At 39.6% G+C, this 17,769-nt stretch overlaps 1 protein-coding gene across 1 annotated transcript in view; it reads right to left on the bottom strand.

Moving 5' to 3' along the window:
• The window catches only part of FAM207A (family with sequence similarity 207 member A), a 208,415-nt gene that overhangs the window by 67,181 nt on the left and 123,465 nt on the right, over positions 1–17,769 (bottom strand). Inside the window, exon 3 of the mRNA XM_030209306.1 lies at positions 7,431–7,499. Coding sequence (XP_030065166.1) covers positions 7,431–7,499 — 69 coding nt within the window. The remainder of the gene's footprint in view (positions 1–7,430; positions 7,500–17,769) is intronic.

Below are 17,769 nucleotides of genomic sequence, written 5' to 3'. Positions count from 1 at the left end.
TACCACACTCCTCTACCCCAGTCATCCACGAATTTGCGTTAGCCTCGTATGACACAGGAAGTCGCTTAACATTCTTGAAGCAACAGGGCTGTTTGCTCTTTCCAATGACGAGTGGTTCCAACGTCTCACTCCCATCCATATTGCAGCAAAGGAGGATCGTCAGTCGGTCCTTCAACGTTTTACCTCTTGTAGTTTCGGCTTGTTTGAATGCAAGTGTTCCACCAGGAATCGCTCGCCAGTAGAGACCGTTTTTGTCAGCATTGAAAATATCACGCGGTGCAAACTCGTTCAAGATGGTAGGAAGAACTGAAACAACCCAATTTTCAGCACCAAAGTCATCAGCGTCTTGTTTTTCACCATGCTGTTTCTTGAATTTTATGTTGTTCCTCTCCTTCCATCTTTCCAACCATCCAACAGTGGCTTTGAATTCAGTTAGTCCAAGACTTTCAGCTAGCTGGTTAGCTTTCTCCTTAAGCAGTGGACCACTGACAGGAAACTGTCTGCTCCTGACTTGAGAAAACCAACGAAGAAGAGCAGCTTCTACCTCCTCAGCTTTTCCTGCCCATTTTTGTTTCCGGTGTGGATTTGTATTGTTTTGTCAGTCATCCAGAAGCTGGTCTTTCTGCTTCAAGATACGTGAAATTTGACTGGGACTGACACCATATTCTTTAGCAATAGATGCTTGACTTTGTTTGTTTTCTAATTTTTTAAGTACTTCTATTAGTTCAGTCAGTGTTAAAGTCTTACAGTTGCACGATGACGACCCCAGTGTACATTATTTCGCTTATTCTGCCTGTGGCAGTTAAAGGGGCAGTACATTTGAAATCTCATTGGTTGTCACATGCCAATCGGCTTCCATATTCCATGCACGCACTTATGCGGAGTCTTTCCTGCAGAGAAGCGGTCTTAAACCATGCATATAAGCAAATCTTGTACTTATCAGTGGTGCACTAAACCGGTTTGTTGCCATAGAAATTGATGGTGCCAAAAACGGGACCAAAGTAATATAGAGAGAGAGAAAGAGAAAGAGAAAGAGAGAGAGAGAGAGAGAGAGAGAGAGAAAGAGAGAGAGAGAGCGAGCACTCTGTTGGATAAGCGCATGCTCTGTTTAACTGCATACCGTACTTCGGTCCCGTTTTTGGCGCCATCAATTTCTATGGGGACAAACTGATCAGGCTTGGGCTTTTTCAACAAGGGTCTAATTTCTGCCTGTTATAGTGTTCATTGAATCAGGAGCAGTACAATGTGCAATAAAGCCCATTTTCCCTTATGCAGTTGTGAATGAACTGTAACACTGGCCACCATCGGAATTAAGTGGGCATGTATGCTAACATTTGAACACTAAAATTAAGTGGAGATTGTGTTTAAAATTTGATTTAAGTTATGAATAATAATCCACATTTTTATATATGTAGGTTTTTATGGCAATGATTATAAGCAAATGAGAGTGATGAAAGTGGTGCCGATTTCACCTTCTGAGGCTTTTCCTTCTGCTTCACACGTGGTAATTAAGATTAGTAGTGACACAGCTTTAGTAAAGTAGTTTTGTTCATTTTTTTTGGTATTGAACTTCACTCCTCTAACCTCTGGCTTGTGTTTAAGGCTGAACATAAATAAGAGGACCTCAGAGAGGTATTGTTAATGGATTTAATTGCCACAATTCTATCTCCCAATCTTTAAGTAAGGATGTGGGATAAAAGTTTAACAGAAAAGTTGGATAAGGTCTGAAGTTTGTGATGCCCCTTCATAAGTTCCATTGCTCTCTTGGCCTTATCTCCAAAGAGATTACTAATAGTGCATGACACGTAAACAAACCTTCCATTTACATCTTCTCTGAAGCCTAAAGGATGCATCTATAAAAGTCAATAGGCATCAGTGGCCATGGCAGAGGTACTGTGTGAGTCTCAAAAGCATTCTAGATTATGTGGACCAGATGCTTCTGACACTCCCTCAGTTGTCTCCATCAAGTTACAGAGATTTGCCTCTTTCTTGAGGGAGAAACTGGGTGAACTACTGGGCCAATGCTAGGATTGTGTGCAAATATTGCATCATGTAGACTTGGTAAGATGTTATATGGGACTAGAGAACAGTTATAATGCTTTTTACCTAAAAAAAAAAAAAAGGTGCGAGTCTGATAACCTTTTCTAGGGACATCAGAGTGATTTTTGTTTTCTTCTGGGCTCTTTTAAGAGCTGATTCAACCACTACACTTTGGCTTGTTAACTGAAAACTATCAGTTCCATCATCTGTCCACCTTCTTAACAGTAAATACTGTGTGGAGTTTCCCCACATCATCTTCTATACATCCTGAAAGAGAGTGGAGGAATGCTGCTGCCAGTGCTTTAAAGGCAATCAGATAGTTAAAGAGGCAAAGGGGTAGCATGCTGAGCTCATCTTCAACTTACAACTCAAGGGGTATGGACTTAGCCACATTCTCTACAGAAGTTGGTATCGACATATCTTGAAGGGAAGAATCTGTTCCATGCTTGTTGTGGAGATGACCCTGAGGAAAGTCTGAAGCACCAACCTTCTTGCCCTAGAGGATGAGCCTCTCGTCAACACTTGGCTGTTTTGGATGGTGCAGGTCCTACTGTACCTTCATGTTCTTGAAGACGTGTCAAAGAGGCACACAAATACTTCAAGGGACCCCTTGCTAGGATACAGGCAGCAACTATAGATGGTGCCCCTCCTTGCTGGAGGGGGAACCCTAACCACTAACTGAGAACCGAGTCCAGAGAACTATATAAAGATTAGTTTATTCTTTACCATACCTTCATAGCATATGAACTATCCATGAGAAAACAAGACAAAGAAGGCACCATCAGCAATTACAAGGTCCAAAAAACCAAGGCAAAGAGGAACATATGGCAGATAAGGGCTGTTACAGCCCAATAAAGCACAAAAATAGGCAACAAAGAAACAATGAACTAGTAGGGACATAACCAGAGACGTGGAAGAAATATCATTTCAAATTTGGGTTCTCTCACACTGGGCCTATCAGAACACACAAGCATGTAAGCATGCAGTATATGAATCGGTCACCAGTAAGCTGGCTTGAATACAATCCCCAGGAGACCAAATAGCTACCTTTGGGACAAGATCAACCCATGCCTGACAGCATTGGCACCAGTCCTTTTCAATTCCACACCTGAGTGCCCAAAGTCTTGGTATCATCTTGAAAGGAGAAGATGAGACTTGTCTTGGTTCCTAGCACTGTCTTCTATATGAGGAACCAAAGAGGGCACCAGTGCTTCATGTGGCCCCTGGGGCTTTGCATAGAACCTTCAGTGTCAACTTCAAGGAACTGAACTTGTGCCTTTGGCAAGGTAGATGAGGAGCTTAATTTTCCAGGATGCATTTTTGTGCAGATACTGCAACCCAAAGGGTCACAGCCTTGCTCCAAACATGTGTAACAAACTTTGATGATGATCTATAAGGGACACCTTCTGTTTGTATTTAGGTCAAAACTTGAAAATCCAATATGAGGAAAAATAATGTTGTGAAATGAAACTTTTTTTGGCAACTGAAGACTCAAAAACTTAGACAAATGAACTGCTTGGTGAAGCCCCAATGACGAGAAGAAAAAAACTCATGTGCAAACTTGGCAGATGACAAAAGAAAAACTTGGAAAGGGTTTTAAAAGCAACCTTGAAAAAGGCAATTACCAGACAGCAGCTGAGCCACTGAGTAAAACATTGAAAAACCAAAGACCTCAGTGCTTCTAATGTCTCCAACAGACAGAAGAAAACTGAGGAAATCCATGGGGCCACTGCAGCGCAGGAACTCTGCTTATGTGGGAAAAACCTTAACATTTTTCCAGAAAGTTCTGGAATGATCAGTCATTTGGTGCAAAGTACAGTCACATAAATCACTTGCCTTCAGAGAACAATAAACATTTTGCTCTGACAAGAATGTTAGCCACATGGTGATAGAAAAGCTGCCCAGACATGATTCTACTTCCAGTATTTGAGATGGAAGCTTCATCAAGCTGCATATCTAGGTGAGCGACTAGAGGAGACAGATTCCTTATACTCTCTGATATTGATCTTTTCCTCTCAGATGGGCCAAATATCTTTGTTGCAGCCCTCTGAATAAGTTTTTCGACTATTATGTGGATGGCAAATGTTAATGGGGTAATTTTGATATCAGGCTGCATAAACTTTGTACCAGTTCTCAAAGGGAAGCATGAATTTACGTTCCCTTGAAAAATAGTCCTAGGAAAAGATTATCACAGAGATATGTATCTGCTTTTTCTGTAGGTATTTTCCCATTCGAAAAAATACACACAGATTTGAAAATGTAATCCATGCAAGTTATTTCCCTTCCTCCACCTACTTATTCTTTGCTACTTATTCTTTGCTTGGCAATAGTATGTGTGTTGCTCATCTCCAAATGTATTTCTACCGACATAATGAAGGAGCAATTTTCAAAAGGCTAATTTACTCAGGTAAAGCTGCATTTCCATAGGTAAATGGCTTCTATTAAAAGCAGACAATCCACATTCTTATTTCTGATGTAGCATTACATGATTGTAGAAAGGAATGACTACATCTGATTAGCATATTCTGAAAAATTAATGGGCCCTTTTAATAAAGTGCGTTAAGTTTTGGGTTTACACATTTTAGCACAGGATTTGAATGCATGGCAAGCCAAAAACTAACGCTGTATCAAGAAGTAGCATTATTAGTATTTTTTTAAATTGCAGGTCATGCATTAATATTCAAATTTGCACACAGTACCTTCTGGGAGTTAATGCGGGGCACTTACCACCTCCTTTTACAAAGCTGTGGTAAAAAGTGGCCTGAGGTAGTGTAGGCACGTCTTTTTGGTGCACGCTGGGCCACTTTTTACCATGGCTGGGAAAAAAGGCCATTTTTTAATGGGCCAGGAAATGGGTGTGCGCAAAAGTTAAAACTAGCGTGCGCCTATTTATGGCCTGAGCCCTTACCACCAGCCATTGACCTAGCGGCAACCATGTAGCACACGCCAACATGGCCACACTGCTGATTACCGCCGGGAATGCACCCCGTGGTACAAAATAGAAAAATATTTTCTACCACGTGATTTGGCAGGCTAAACTCGGAATTACCGTTGGGCACACGTGCTACCCCAGTGGTAGTTCCGATTTGGCGCACGCTACCCGTGTGTTACGTCTTCCTGCGGCTTTGGAAAAAGGCCCCCAAGTGCTCCCATGTTAACTCTGTGTTAGCCAGTAAGGACCAGATTCAATATATGGTGACTAAAAAGAACCAGCACTGAAAAAAAAAAACAGCACTTAGCACTATTCTATAAACCTCACCTAAAGTTAGGCGCAGTTTACAAAATATACGTAGCGCCTGTCCCTGTGACTACAATTTAGCCGCGACCATTTACCCAACTAATACCTGGTGTAAATGCCCACGCCTAATTTAGGAGCGGATCTGGCATATTCTGTAACAGTGTGCATAATTCCTAGGAATACCCGCAACCCACCCATGTCCTTCCCATGGCCACACCACCTTTTGAGATCTGTGTATTAGAATTTACCCACAGCACTTTACAGAATATGTTTAGAAAGTTGCACAAGTAAATTCTAATTAGTGCCAATTAGTGCTGAAAATTGCTTGTTAGAGGCCAATTATCAATGCTGATTAGCTTGTTAAATAATTAAGTTGTGTGCACAACTTTACTTGTCATATATAGAATCTGGGGGTTAGTGCGCAGTAAGTAACATGCTAACTGGCTAATGCTTCCATATCCACTCTCTGCACATGCCACACCCTGATGGAAAAGTCCTGAAAAACTTGGTAACGCATGGTTTAATGTGCAGTAACAGGCAAACTACCACAAAACTAGTTAACATGGTTACGTAGTAGCTAGTTTCCAGGCATTAACCATGTGTTAAGTGCTTAGCATACTTTAGTAAAAGGGCCTCATAAGAGAAGTCACTTTTATTTTGTATTTCCCCTAGAGCACTGTTTTCATAATTTTCTTATTAGAAGTCTAGCAGCACTGGCATTAGCACGGAATGAACTTGGTCTAAGTTCACGGACGCTATTTATTTAACATATTTCTATTACGTACAATTCTACAACTCTCAGTGGATCAAAGAATAACATACATAATAGGGACCAGTCAGTGAGAAATAACAGATCTGGGATTTGAACTGACTCATAGAAACATAGAACATGACGGCAGATAAAGGCCATAAGGCCCATCCAGTCATCTTTCTACTTCTGCTTTTTTTCATTTTGCTACACAGTACATACTATTTTTGGAAGGAGGGAGTTCTCTAATAAAGGTGTTTTATTAAAATATCCCCTCACTCCTAAACATAGAAAAATGTAGGCAGATAAAGACCATATGGCCTATCCAGTCTGCCTATCCATGCATCTATTCTCCCTATCACTCCCTTGAAGATCCTATGCACTTGTCCCAATCTCTCTTGAATTTAGATACTGTTTTTGTTCCTACCGTTTCCAGTGGGAGGCCATTCCAAAAATTCACCACCCTTTTTAAGAAAAAGTATTTCCTCAGATTACTTAGGAGTCCCCTTTCACTCTCATCCTATGTCCCCTTGTTCCAGAGCTTCTTTTCAACTGAAAGAGGCTCGTCTCCTGTGCATTTATGCCACATAGGTATTTAAATGTCTATCATATTACCTCCTTCCCACCTTTCTTCCAAAGTATACATATATTTTGTGTTGATTGAGTCTGGAATTTTCTTTTGAGTCAGTTAGCGAGGGCCATGGTCCCCACCCATCACAACCTCTTTATTTTATACTTTATCTATCTTTTCTGTATATCTTCTGGGACAAAACCTCACCCTACTGAAAGAGGGGGTAAATGACGGACCTTGTGAGCACACATCAAGAACGGTCTTGTTTCTGAATATTGAAAGGTTATGGTCACATGACCAGAGCGGTCTGCACCTTTAATTTTCCACTACAGGTGGTGGTGTTGTTGTCGTTTGTTTCTATGATATATTTGGGATTTGCATTTATTCTACTATAAGTATTTCTGAACTTATGATGTATTATAGTACCTATTGTGTTCTCACACACTTGAATATTTCTACTGGTAGAAAAGCATGTAATGAGCCTAAAGGCTAGATCAGAAGACCTCTGTAGAATATTTGAGTATTTAAGTTGTGAGTTTGAATATGGAATGAAATGACATGGCATGGCATCTGTGATATGTTTCCCTTTTTACTTCCCCTCCCTATAGGCAGAAAGGCATTCCTTCAGTGAACCCTTCAATACTGCTATAAGACCTTTTAGAAATACTTAGGAAGCATATGAACAGCAGCCCTTCTGCAGGGTTTGAACACATCACTGTACAAAGTATTTAGACCGTCAGTTCAACCACCACATGACAAGTCAGGTGTGCCACAGAGTAACCAGCATCTGAGGCCACCCCACCGACATCACTTATACAAGGTTAATTACTTACTCTGCAGCCATTTCTCCCGTCTAAGCTTCATTTTCTCTTTCTTTGGCAAAAGAGGTTTCTCGATCACGCCTAAAAGAAAAAAATATATAAAATTAAGAAAATGGTTCCCAACTCACAAAATTATGAAGCATTAGGGGTAAGACACATTGGGGCCCTTTTACTAAAGCTTACACCGAGGACAGCTGTATGCATCCTTTATGAATTTTTTTTTTTAATGCAACATTTTCCTCCTGGTTCTTTAGGCATCACCCAGAACTAGGACTAAGATCTGGAGCCATGAAACTTCATCTGCAACAGTGACTGGCTTTTTTCTACTATTTTTTGGATTCCATCTCAATTTACCTTAGTTCAATGCTTCTCAATCCAGTCAGTTGGGTTTTCAGGATACCCACATGCATTGCCTCCTGGTATACAAATCTCTCTCATGCATATTCACCGAGGATATCCTGAAAACCTGACTGGGTTGTGACATACTGCCTTAGACTAATCCAAACTGGGACAAATGATGAAACTAGCAGCAGTTTAGCCAAGAAAATGCCCTGATTTGGTTATTTGTGAGTGCAGTGTGCTTGAATGTCCCATTTTATTTACATAGTCAATTTCATATTTATGTATGTTGTTAAAATGTTTCTTTGAGGCTTTGGTGTTCCTCTTTGGTATCGACATACTAGTTTTTAGCTCATGACCAATGTGCTATGATTTAAGGCAATCATCTAATGCACACAGAGAAAGTCAAACCTGATTATGGACAAGGCAGCTTGTACTAAAGCCCAATAAGAGCAGAAAACACCTTCCTCCAAAAAAAAAACCTGAACAAAGGGCCCTTACTAAGCCGCGTTAAAACCCGTTAGCGTTTTTAACGTGCGTTAACCATGTACGCATGTTAATTGCTTATGTTTGATTTACTCTTACGGTACACTGCCCTGAGTGAATTCTTTCAAAAAGGCGGTAAATAAATCAATAAATAAACCGTGTACATGCCTACAATATCCCTATACGTGCCTACAGGGTTAATGCACGTGCTAATTGTAGGTGTGTTAAAAACTCTAACACGCCTTAAAAAACAGGACCCTAAGTTAAACTTTTATAAGAATCCTGGTTTAGGTTGAAACTGAAAAATGGTTATGATTTATTTATAACCTTCCTTTCTCAAGGTGAAGTACAAAAAAACATACCTATTAAATATAAAAACTCACAAAAACAAAAACATAATAGAAAAGGGCCTACAAAAGGAACACTACAAAAAAAGGCAATAAAATTAAAACATTAAGGGGTCCTTTTTACTAAGGTCACTAATGGATTTACTGCTGATTCTACATGTTGCACCTAGCATTCCACGCCTAAATCTAAGCATATTCCATAACAATGTGCATAATATAATTGGCTTAACAAGCCAATCAGCATTAACAGCACTTAAGAAATAAAGAGCACTAATTGGCAATAATTAGAAATTATGTGCATAACTTGCTAACAGTATGCTGTAATGAACTGCATCTAAATTCAAAAGCGTGCAGATCAAAAGGGGCGTGATTATGGGCTGGGAAATGGGCATTTTGTGGGCGTTCCTAAATTTAGATGCAATGTTTTGGAATATGGCCCAGTCCGCATAAATCTACGTCACATTTTCGTTGGTGTAAATGGATGCATATAGTTTTAGGCGCTGGGATATCAACTAAGCCTATTCTATATACCACAGCTAAATCTTATAGAACACTCTTAGGCGAAAATGATTTCCATGCGGATTTTCCAGGTGCCATATACAGAATATCCTCCTTAGTGTAAACTAACAAATCCGTATGCATTAAGTGCCATACAGCCCATAGGTATACAATGGGCTGTGCGACATTTAGCGTCCACTAATCCTGTTAGTGTGCCTTAGTAAAGGGACCTCTAAATTACAAGTGCAACAACTGCAATATGAATGATATTATAGGTGCCTCTCCCTAGTCTGTACTATACTATACATTGCTAGAGGCTTGTATCCCACCAAACCCCTTAAGAAAAGGGAAAGGGAAATGGGACTTGATATACTGCCTTTCTGAGGTTTTTGCAACTACATTCAAAGCGGTTTACATATAGTCAGGTACTTATTTTGTACCAGGGGCAATGGATGGTTAAGTGACTTGCCCTGAGTCACAAGGAGCTGCAGTGGGAATCAAACTCAGTTCCCCAGGATCAAAGTCCACTGCACTAACCACTAGGCTACTCCTCCACTCCGGTGAAGACTGGTAACAAAAACGACCCATGCATAATAATACAAGTCCAAAAAGAAAAAAACAAACTTATACAAATCAATCTCCTAAATTCGCAGAACATACTTTTCAAAAAAGATAAGTTTTCAGTTTATTATGAAACAACAAATAAGAAAAAGAACGCTGAATATTCTGTGGAAGAAGATTCCCAAATTCTAATGGCACGGAAAACTAAAGACTGACCATATGCCAGCTGAAACAAATGCCCTTTCAACACTCTCTCTATCAGATTGTGTCCTAATCCTCAATGGAAAGTGATTCCACTCTCAAAATCCAGCAAAAAAAAGTACACTTTTCTGTATCAGCAAAACAAATACACAAGAATATATATACTACATAAAGGTATATATTTTAAAATTCATACTGCCCTAACTACTCAATATCAAAAGAATCCTTATAAAGCTATTGGTATGGTATTATTTTCCATCACTTTGCACTCAGCTTTGTTCTTTAAACGTACCTATGTAGTAATAGTCCATTCTTAGGAAAGATGAGTGACTGAGTTTTGCCAAATAAAGAACTACTGTATGATTACACACTAGAAAGGGAATCTGCTGGCACTCTCAGAGCGACTCTGCATCTGGCAACCCATTATTCCATGGAAACAGGGACGAATGCTTAGTGCAGGCAGCTCTCCTCCTTGTTCCTCTATGCTACTGAAGTGTTCATGATCGATGACCAGAGTTACTTGAGACACATATCTTGATGGTTGTCATTCAACTCAATAAGTATGAGCACTGAGAAATTTGTTTAAATCAGAGCTCAAGCTGTACAACCCAATCCTTCTGCATTAACACTAAAGTTGCCGTTCTTCTTTCGGGTACATCCTCAAACACATTTTTCACATTTGTTTTGAGGAAGCACATCCTTCTCCCAAATATGGTAGCACCCCAGGAATGCTCGACTTCTCTGTGATCCTCTGCATTTATAATATTGTATATTAGAGTTCAATGATCAAGAAGCAAAAAAGGAGTTCGCTGAGTTATTCAAGCAAAGTTTTACATTTTCCACACCAGCTTTCAAAAGAAATGAAAAAAAAAAAAACCTCATGTTTGATCTCACCTAAATACATGAATAAAGTGTGGTTGTCATAGTTGTCCACTTGAATGTAAAGAAATACAAAGCAAAAAAAAAATTCATAAAGTGATATCCTACTACATATCTTGACTAGCTTTTGGGAACTAATACTGCCCCACTTGGGTTGTTCTGTTCTGAAGACTGAAAGGCTATGGCAGGGATTCTCAACCCAGTCTGGTTTAAGACATCCACAATCAATGTGCTCGAGATAAATTTGTATGTATTGCCTCTATTTTACGAAAATCTATCCATGCATATTCATTGTGGACATTCTGAAAACCTGACTGGCTGGGTGTGTCCCAAGAATTGGGTGGAGAACCCCTGAGCTATGGTCACATGACCAGAGTATTCAAAACCTGAGGCAGGGAATGCTAGTTCCCGAAAGCCAGGCAAAAAATGCATTGTTAGTCCAATAAGAAAAAAGGTGTCACCTTATGTTTTTGTAAACTTGTTTTTGTTCATCTTTATTTCTGTAGGTTTAGGTTTATTCTCTCAGAGTTTCCAAGCTACCCAATGCCAGGATTTCTGACAACCTAATCCTGAAGCATTATGGGGGATAATTCTATAAAACAGGTGTTACCATATACACGTGTTGCATGCATAAATGTTTTGAATACTATATGCCAATGTGCCTCCTAACTGCTATGCTGCAAATACATGCTTAACTTACATAGTGTATATTTGCAAGCATAGGTAGAACTTAAGCGGGGCTCCCACTTATGTGTATAACTTACAGAACATAGCCAGTTACGCAGATAGCTGCTGCACTAAGGCACTCGCACTTACACCATTTCCATAGCTGGACTAAGTGCCTGCGCCATTAGTTGTCTATCTACTTGGTTGGGCCTGGTTAGGCTGGTACTCCATCAAAGATGGTGGATACCTACTTTCCTTTATAGACTAGCAAGGGTTGAGGGTGGGCCAGTGAAAAAACAGAGCTGGACAAAGGGATATAAAATGAAAACAAGTGTTTATTTAATTAAATCTTGAGGCCTATTACATCACAGAGCCAGAAACACAAGGAAAAACGCCTTTGTAGTTCAATAAACACAGTCTTAAGCGGGCCTCTGGCTGGTAGGCCCAAAACACAATCTGGAGCTGGTGGAGCTGCCACACCCCAAACACAGCCTGTAAGTCCTTATTGGTTCTTCTCCGAGTTATGGGGTCTGGTTCCAGTTTGACCTCAGAGCAAGGCTCACAAGTCTCAAACAGGAACAAAAGGGACTTACCTCATCCAGGTCACAATCATTAAACGTCTGCTGTAGTGGCAAATGATGGGCCTTCAATTCATCCTTCCCCGGGCCTCCTTAACCTCAGTCTGGCCCTGTCCTTTATACTTCCGGTTCTGACTCCACCCTTCCCATCTCACTTCCTCCCCGGGTGGGACTAGCATTCTTAAGATGGCTCAGGCTGTCTGAGGGACTATTCTTAAGGTTGAGGATCAGTGTTCTATAAACCCCCTCACAGACTCCAAGGACACTCTTTTAGAAAACTGCCTTTTACAGGTCCTGCAGCATTGATTTCTGTGTAGAACCAGGAACTAAAAATACCACATTGCTTAAAAAAAAAAAAAAAAAGGAAGAAGATCAAAAACAGGCATGCTAAAAACCAAAGAATCCAAAAACCAGAAGGTATGCTTTAAATAAATTTTCTTTTGTTTCTACAAATGACTGGATTCTAATTTGTTATGATTATTTTTGTTATATATAGTTTTACCTCTGAAGAAGATATTTTGAAACACGGCCATCTCAGGTTTCTGTCTTGTTTGATCCAGTAAAGTTATTTATTTATTTATAGATTTTACATTTACATCCAATGACATAAATATGGGCAATATCAGAAAATAAAATACAAAGAAATTTAATTATATCCAATACTGGTATAAAAGAAAAGAAGAACATATTTTTAAATTTGTCCTCAATAAGTTGAATCAAGATACTAGGGAATATATAAGAAAAAAGGAAAAAAAACTTATAACAATAAACTAAGTTATTATAACGGGAGGGACAAAGCAGATATCCACAGCCAACGTAACAGCGCTCTAATTAGGGAGGCTAGACATCAGGAGGTTTAACACTTTCCTTCAATACTATGAATTCTAACAACTTTGAAGGAGTAAAGAATATATAGTTAACCAATTCATAAGTAACATAACATTTGCAAAGAAATTTTTAACAAAAAAGTGGCACCTAATTTTAACACTCTGCATTTATATAATAAGAATTCTTTACTCCTTGCCATGTCAGGGAAAATCTGAATCTTTTGCCCCAGGAAAATATCATTTAAATGGCGAAAATATAATCTTAAGATATTGTTTCTGTCAAGTTCAAGAGCGAACGTCACAATTAACGTTGTCCTCTCTGTAATAAGTTCCAAGGTGTTCTCAAGAAATTCAGTCAGATTTAAATTTGAAGTAGCTTGAGATTGCTCTTTTGAAGATCTCACTCCAGAGATGTATTGGGCCCGTGTTATAGGGGGATAACCCTCTATTGGAATTCCCAATATATCACCAAAATATTTTTTAAGCATATCTATTGCTGTAATTAAAGGCGATTTAGGAAAATTCAATAGTCTCAGGTTATTTTTTCGCCCATTATTTTCCAAGTATTCTAATTTTTTTTCCTGAATTTCTTTTTCCTTAATCAAAGTCACTGTTAGGTTTTCTTTTGTTTCTATGAATGACTGGATTCTAATTTGTTATGATTATTTTTGTTATATATAGTTTTACCCCTGAAGAAGATATTTTGAAACACGGCCATCTCAGGTTTCTGTCTTGTTTTTTTTAAAGCATACCTTATGGGTTGTTTTTTTTTTGATCCTTCAGTTTTTTCCTTCCCTGGGCAAATGGATTTTGCTTACCTTCCCAGGACATCTGGATGGATTCCTAGGTCCTCCTTTCTGCCACATGGTCTGGCCTCTGGTCCCCCGGCAGCCGGTACAGAGTGCCTTCAGTGGAGAGTACCAGGCGGTTTAAAGAGGGACCAGAAACACACCATTATGGTTACACAGAACAAGCCCTGCCTTATGCATTGGGAGTGCAGGATGACACAGATTTATGGCAAAGCGTTACTTACACATGTGGCCTACACAAGGAAACAGGGTATAATGCCACCACTTGAACATGGATGTGACCATGAGATACTCTGCTATTTTCCACAAGCAAGATGGTGTTATGCTGAGATATAACATCCATATCCAAAAGGATATGTAACTGTACATTTGCTGGGTAATTCAAGACATTTGTGAGTGCAGTCCCTTGCGCTGAGATTTTTTCCATATCAATCTCTAGGGGCAAAGATAAACCTCTTTTAGACTGGCATCCATGTTCACCACTGTTTTTTGTAAAATGCTATACTCAGCCTTATGTGCACACCTAGACATCTCTTTCCTCACAAATACATTTGATCTAAAATGTGGCTTCATATATATTATGATACCAAAGTTTTTTTTCTTTTCCCCAGAACAGGTTAGATATATGGCATGGTGCTAAACATCCAAGTGCTTTTTGAATACCGACTTTTAGAGAACAGAAACAGGCTTTAAGGAGGAAAATCAAAGTTCTATAAAACAACAAAACAGAGCGTCCCACCTTAAAAGGGTTATTCATAAATCTTTAACATGAATGATACCTCTGAAAATAGCCCAAATGAGCATCCTATTCATAACACCAGGTTAAATTTTTAGCATTGCTCAAACTGCTTTCTTACAATCCCTGAATTTATTCAATATACAACTTGTAAAACAAAACTCAAGATGGTTGGTTTAAAAAAAAAAAGTCTATTGAAAGAAAAACCCAACTGGCAAAATTCTAGTCATAACAGAGCGATTCGTTTTAATAAACAGCTGCAGAGCAGCCAGGGAGAATGGAAGTGCGGAAGTGCTGGTGATCTCCCAGTGAGGCAGCAATCCAGTGATTCTTGGCAGCCATTCTGAATGTATCACTAAGAGAGGATTAGGGAGAAAACCACAAAATGGCCTTGGAAATAGTTATCTTAAACTTTGTACCTATTCTTTTAATGCATATGCTTATTACACTCGCACTCCAGTTGCTGCTATCTCGTTGAACCAGATCATGGAACGTGGTCCAATGCAGATTTGCAGCCCCAGCCAAAACAACTTACAGGTACTACCTGCTTCTGGTTGGGGTGGCAAGCCAAGTTTTGGAGTGGCACCTGGCACTGTGGGTACTCCATAGCAATGCCTACGGCTATAAGGAAGGTGGTATAACACCAATTGCGTGGTAAGGTGAATCTTAGAATAAGCAAAGTTTAAAATAATTTCCGATACTGAAATTACTTTAAGTTTGAAAGGTCAACATTAATCAGCAATGTCTGTGTGTTTCATATGTTTTTTTGACCACAGGTATTCATACCCTTGACTATCCATGTTTATTCCACTTAGCCCTCCTTCAGGGCAGCTGAAGGTTAAAGAGGATGCCTTTACTATCTAGCTTTTGTGCAGCCTGTACCAAGGTACTAGACAGATACTATGCTGTGGGTGAGTATGAAGAAAAAACTAGTGTGCTGAGCAGGTCCGTGAGAATCCAGGATTCAATTAATAGCCACTCATTTTTAGTATTAAGGAAAAAATTATGATTTGCTATTTTTGAAATAGACATGAAGTAATAGTTATTACCATAGTTACATTTTTGTTTAGGGACAACTTGTATGACTCAGGGGCAATATTACACTGTGTCATACAGACCATCCAGATTTGTTTTCTGAGTCCAGCTCAGCTTTTGCTCCTTTGACCTGTTAGGACTGGAAAGAGCACCCTAGGAAACATTCAACATTGATACCTACTGACCAGGCTCACTGTATACCAGTGAGAATATAAGTATTGCCATACTGGGACAGACCAAAGGTCCATCAAGCCCAGTATCCTGTTTTCAACAGTGGACAATCCAGGTCACAAGTACCTGGCAAGATCCCAGAACAGCAAAATAGATTTTATGCTTCTTAACCTGGAACATGAAGTGGATTTTCCAGAGTCCATCTTAATAATGTTTTATGGACTTTTCTTTTAGGAAATTAAAGTGAGAGCTGCAATCTAAAGCCCTGGCCAAAGATTAATCACAGAGATGGATCCAGAGGAGAAGAGGATCATAAACTGCTTGGGAGAAAGAGGAGAAGGCACTGGATCAGTCTGCTTGCCAGAGAGACTTCCATATTCCTGGTTCCCCCATGGCTGCAAGCGGAAATGCTGTTTCAGGAGGGTAGAGTCACCCACTGATGTCACCACAGTGAGACAGGAAAGATCTATTTAGCATTCAGTTGAAAGGAGAAGGCATTAGGTTTGCCAGAGAGGTTTCTGTGTTCCTGGGTCTCTTGTGGCTGCGAGCGGAGACCCAGCCTTTCGAGAGGGCAAAACCAGACCTGAAAGCACCATAGTGAGACCTGAAAGCTCTATTAAAGATCCAGGTCTGCAGTGTGAGCTACAGGTGTGCAGCCAAAGGTGGGGGGGGGGGGGGGGGGGGGGGGGAGCGAGACCTTTTAGAATCCCTTTGAAGCCTGCAGCCATGAGCCATGGGACTCAGAATTTTTTTTTTTCTATATTACCGCTGGTTATGGACAAGCAGAAAGCTAAATCTAAGTGTCTTGAAGAGCTGTTTCAACTGAAATCAGCCCAACATATAGATATGTGGTATCTGTTAATGGAGGAGAATCTTTAGAAGGCCAATTTTCGAGCTCGACCTTGGGATTAGAAGTAATGGTTATGGTAACAGTGCTTGTACTCCGCCAACTCCCAGTCAAAGGTTCAAAGTGGATAACACTGAGTTCTGGCCAGCATATCCCTCTGCCCCCAGCAATGGTGTCAGTTAGGGAGTCTTTTACTAAAGATTAGCTCAAGTTATCTGCAGCAGGGCCCATTTTATTCCCATGGGCCATGCTGCAGATAACTCGAGCTAATCTTTAGTAAAAGACCCCCTTTGTAAGTTCAGTAATTTAGTCAATCCAGCCTCAGAGGGATAGATTTCTACAATGATTTAATTTGCTTCTGAACCATTACCTAAATCTATGTCACTGTCTCTTCTCAAGAACTAGTATTGGTTCCAGAACCTGTTTCATTCATGATCATTAGGAACGTGGCAACTAAAAGTGAACTCTTGTTGAAGAGCTCAGCTGTCCAACTCTGCGACTTTTCCAAAGATACAGTTAAGAAACTGCAGGAAATGAAGAAAACGTTCAGTGCTACTGATAATTCTGTCAAGGCACATGAATCTCAGATACAAAGCCTTCATGTCTTGGGTCTTTCTGCTATTAAAGACAGTCTTATAAGCACATCTTAAATTAGAAATGTTATGAGAGTCTCAAACTTAAAAAAGAATTTGAATTTTCTTAACTTTCCTATGAAAAGGTTACTTTCACCTTATTCTTTTGAAAAAAGGAAATTTGGGGTCTCCCGAATGTTGAGGATACTGGAATATCTAAATGTAAGGGGGACCCTGTGTATGCCTGGAGATTGTAAGGTAGGACCTCTCACATAAAGAATTTATTTAGGGCTCCTTTTACAAAGCCATGCTAGTGATTATGGTGCGGCAAATGTGACGAAGCCCATTCAATTACTATGGGCTTTGTCGCCATGTGGGAATTGCTAGTGTGGCTTTGTAAAAGGAGTACTTAGTTTGGGACCAAGACCAGGGCAGACAGTTGCTGGGAGGCTGTAGGCAGTCAGTTATTCTTCACACAGTTAATAAGTCAGACCACTGAATCAACTCTTTCATTAAAAAGTCTCTTGGTAAATAAATGGGACAATAACATTAGCAGAGGCAGTAAACAAGAGGAGTATTTTTGATATGACGTCTAAGTCTAACTTTGGACGTTTTGCACAAAACGTCATTTTCAAAAAAGAAAAACATCTATCTTTTTTTTTTTTTTTAATACTGTTTCAAACAAGATTCTGTGCTTTGGACATTTTGTTTTTTGGTCCATTTTTGATTAAAAAAAAAAAAAAAAAAAAAAAAGAACAAATAAGTGCAAAACGTAGAAAATCAAGCCATTGGGATGCCG

This window comes from Microcaecilia unicolor, chromosome 7 (assembly GCF_901765095.1).
Source record: "Microcaecilia unicolor chromosome 7, aMicUni1.1, whole genome shotgun sequence".
Taxonomy (NCBI): domain Eukaryota; kingdom Metazoa; phylum Chordata; class Amphibia; order Gymnophiona; family Siphonopidae; genus Microcaecilia; species Microcaecilia unicolor.
This window is presented reverse-complemented; position numbering and strand designations above follow the sequence as displayed.